Raw genomic sequence first — 4,046 nt, 5'->3', positions numbered from 1 at the left:
AGCTTTCTAAAATATATACGTAAGTGAAGGTACTCTAAATGAAATAGCCACGTAATGGGAGAGACAGGGCCCCAAATATCTCTTGTCACAAAATGAAACTTCCATTCCCAGGATTAAGTTACATTCGATTGAATTGTTGACTAAAGTTTCATGAGAATTCTCATCAACTCAGTTTTTTGCCTGTAGTAGTACTTTCTTATTGTGACCTTCAGCTCACATAATGACATGGAGACTTACTATTAGTTATGAACAGTCTTAGCTTAGGCTTATTCCTAACTAGTTCTTATGAATTAAGGAAACCCATATTTTTTATGTATGTTTTGATACATGGTTCATTATATCATCTCCATACTGCCCATTCTGCTTCCTTGGCATCTGGCTGGTGACTCTGTCTTTCTTCATCCCAGAATTCTCTTACTGCCAGAGTGTCCTGCCTATACCTCCTGCCTAGCTATTGGCCATTCAGCTTTAATTGCATCAATCAGAGCAATACAACTTCACACAATGTACAAATGCTACATAACATTTTCCCTTTTGTCTAAATAAAAATAAAAGGTTTTAACTCAAAGTAAAAATTTATACAATAAGAACAATTATCAAATAAGAATTATGTTCAGAATGCCCAATCCATTTGTATTTGGCAAATTTGGAGAAATTACTCTATTACTTATCTTGATGAGTCCAAAGTTTTATACCTAAACCATTTTCTATTATATCTTTACTATGATCCAAAAATATCTTTTCAGAACTTAGAACATCGTCTTTTGTAGCAGGAATCTTAAAAGTTCTTATTATGGGAAATCTCACCATCATCATCCTCACACTACTGGATTCCCACCTCCAGACACCCATGTACTTCTTCCTCAGGAACTTCTCCTTCCTAGAAATCTTCACATCCACTTTTAGTCCTCGAATGCTCGTCAGCACCTCTACAGGAATTAAGACCATCAGCTTTGCTGGCTGCTTCACTCAGTACTTCTTTGCCATCTTCTTTGAAGCCACTGAATTCTGCCTTCTGACTGCCATGTCCTATGACTGCTATTTGGCCATCTGCAAACCCCTGCACTACACCACCATCATGAGCAACAGGGTCTGCACCCTGCTGGTCCTATGCTCTTGGCTGAGTGGCTTCCTAGTCATCTTATTCCCAATCATCTTGACTAGTCATCTGGACTTCTGTGCATCCAATGTGCTCAATCATTATTACTGTGACTATGGGTCCCTCATAGAAATAGCTTGCTCAGACACAAGGCTGCTGGAACTCTTTGGTTTTGTCTTAGCAGGCATGAACTTGATAGTCACCCTGGTGCTGGTGATTCTCTCCTACACTCACATCATCAGGACCATTCTGAAGATCCCTTCTGCACAGCAGAGGACGAAGGCCTTTTCCACATGTTCCTCCCACATGGTTGTCATCTCCCTCTCTTATGGAAGCTGCATCTTCATGTACATAAAGCCTTCAGCAACAGAAGCAGTTGCCTTCAATAAGGGTGTGGCTGTGCTCAATACCTCAGTTGCCCCTTTACTGAACCCGTTCATTTACACTCTAAGGAATAAGCAAGTAAAACAAGCTTTCAATGATGTGGTCATAAAAATAATGCATCTTTATTCCTTTTAGTGGCCTCAAAATAAATGGAAATGCTGGGTGACATCCAGGCTATGCCTCCTCTTTGTTGAAGTGAATTCTCAGGGAAGCTTGGTGTGAGCTGGTGTCCACAGTCTATTTCAATTCAGTTCAAGAATTTCTGTTATCTACCTTTAAAGAATGAAAGAGGGAGCTGGAGAGATGGCCCAGAGGTTAAGAGCACTGGCTGCTCTTACAGAGGTCCTGAGTTCAATTCCCAGCAACCACATGGTAGCTCACAACCACCTGTAATGAGATCTAGTTCCCTCTTCTGGCTGCAGGTATATATGCAGGCAGAAGACTGTGTACATAATAAATAAAAAATCTTTTTTTTTTTTAAAGTCATGTTTAACACCTGCCAGTTCCCAGAGAGAGATGCATTCGCCTTGTGTGTGTCACACCCAACATTGTATTTGCCCATGTCCAGAGTGTGACATATACTTGTCTGCTTGTCTTCATTTCTGCCACCATCATGCTAATACAAACAGCATGACGATCCCTATGACCTCCTTCGCACCTAGTTGGATTCTGCATCTGAAGATTCTCTTAAGTGATGAAGTCATACGATGCCACCAGCATGCCTTCTGTATTGATCACTCTGATACTTTTTTTCCCCCCAGGCTGTACTTCTCTCTGTCTGTTCCAGTCTCCCTGGCTTCAGAGCTTCTCAGGCCCAGTCTGTCCCATCATGCTACATTATTCACAAGTTGTTTCCTTTACATAAATTACTGTCCCTGGAAATTTGCTTGTGTAAAGCTCCTTTTGATCAGTACAGTTTCATCTCGAATCCTATGTTGACATCTTTCTGAGCTCCTAGCAAAAGGCAGCCAGAGATTAGTCTCCATACTGCCCGGCTCTCTGTTTATTACATTTTAAGACAACAGGGAATTTGTAGTTATTTTGCATTTACCTACTTGTTTTCCTACCCTGGCCTTTATTTTTCACTGCTAAATTTCCAAGTCCTTGCACAGGAAATACTTTCAGCAAATGGGCTTTGAGAACAACTTAGGTCCTTGAACACAGGAAGAAACCAATTCCATGAGTTTATAAATGAGTTGTGAACAAATGCATAAAGGATTTTAAATTTTTGAAATTTATACTATCTTGAATGAATATATTGGTAATAATATGAAATATTCATTTTACTAACCTTGAGGTCTCTAATTTTGCAACTTTTATATAACAACTGTAATTAATAGTTTGATTAAAAACCTATATTGTAAGTGTAAGAAAATTAAGAAAACCCCTAGGCATACTGCTTCCACTGTCATAATTCATAAGTAAATAAAATATGCTGCTGCATTCTCAATTCTCATCTTGGGTCTTCAGGGTCCTCCCTTGGCCCTGCCTTGTAGGCGTGATAGTTACCAAAGCCTCAGTGGGGGTTGGAACTTCCAGACCAAAGCTGGAATGGCTTCCCACTACAAACTACCATCAGAGAAATTTACTCTTGCACTAGATGGGAATTAACACAGAAACTCAAATCTGGACCATGTGAGAGACTGAAATACTTTGGGACACTCATTAGTAAACGGGGAGTCTTTATATAAACTGTTGACTCCTGGCTCAGGGAACTATGTGAAAGAGAAGGCAAAAAAAAATATTAACAACCTGAGGACATTGATGACATCAAGGAAACACAGTATTCAAGCCACAACAAGACTGAGGCACAGAGGAACTAAAACAAACAAACAAACAAACAAACAAACAAACAAACAACAACAACAACACCTGGCAGTATATACAGGGCCTGCACATGTTAAAGTGAGACTGTGTTCCAGCAGTAAGAGGGGGAAGTAGACAAGAGCTCTCATCCCTAATCAAGGGATTATCTGTAGTTGATACCAGCATAAAATGACTCAATAATATGTCTCACTAGACATATTAGCCACATCTTCGAGTACATCTCATGCCCACCAGTACACTAGTAGAGGGCCAACACAAATCAAACTCAATGTTATTTTTGTATATGTTTTGTCTCTTATTGCTTTGTTTGGACATTTGTTTTGTCTGACTGGTCTTTTGCCCTTATATTAAAATTTCTGATCTTGTTTTGTTGTGTGTGTGTGTGTGTGTGTGTGTGTGTGTGTGTGTTTTCTGTGTTTTTTTTTCTTTCCTTTCTCCTTTTATTTTTTTCCCACTATTGTTCTTGTTGTTGTCATACCTTTTTATTTGCTTTCCAAAAAGAGGGGGAAAAAAACACATGGTGTTAGGTGGCATGGAAAATGGGAAGGGTCTGGAAGAGTTTGAGGAAAGAAAATTGTGATCAGAATATATGGCATGAAAAAAATTTCAATAAAGAAACTATTAAAAAATCTAGATTCAGTATGATTTTTTTTTAATTTTATATCTTGAGTGTTTGGGAGCTGGCAATTATGTAGCAGATGATAGGTTGGGGAAGAGAAAAGACAAATTCCTCATC

At 39.0% G+C, this 4,046-nt stretch overlaps 1 protein-coding gene across 1 annotated transcript; it reads left to right on the top strand.

Annotated features, from left to right (window-relative positions):
• Positions 1-793: 793 nt before the first annotated feature.
• LOC102905685 (olfactory receptor 6C4-like) lies at positions 794-1,618 on the top strand. The gene has a single exon (XM_076548354.1). It carries the CDS (start codon positions 794-796, stop codon positions 1,616-1,618), a length of 825 nt encoding a protein of 274 aa, XP_076404469.1.
• The last annotated feature ends 2,428 nt before the right edge of the window (positions 1,619-4,046 follow it).

The sequence above is a fragment of the Peromyscus maniculatus genome, chromosome 12, assembly GCF_049852395.1.
Source record: "Peromyscus maniculatus bairdii isolate BWxNUB_F1_BW_parent chromosome 12, HU_Pman_BW_mat_3.1, whole genome shotgun sequence".
Lineage (NCBI taxonomy): Eukaryota > Metazoa > Chordata > Mammalia > Rodentia > Cricetidae > Peromyscus > Peromyscus maniculatus.
This window is presented reverse-complemented; position numbering and strand designations above follow the sequence as displayed.

Coding starts and splice junctions, on each gene's coding strand:
- LOC102905685 (XM_076548354.1), top strand. CDS start 794: ATGGGAAATCTCACCATCATCATCCTCACACTACTGGATTCCCACCTC.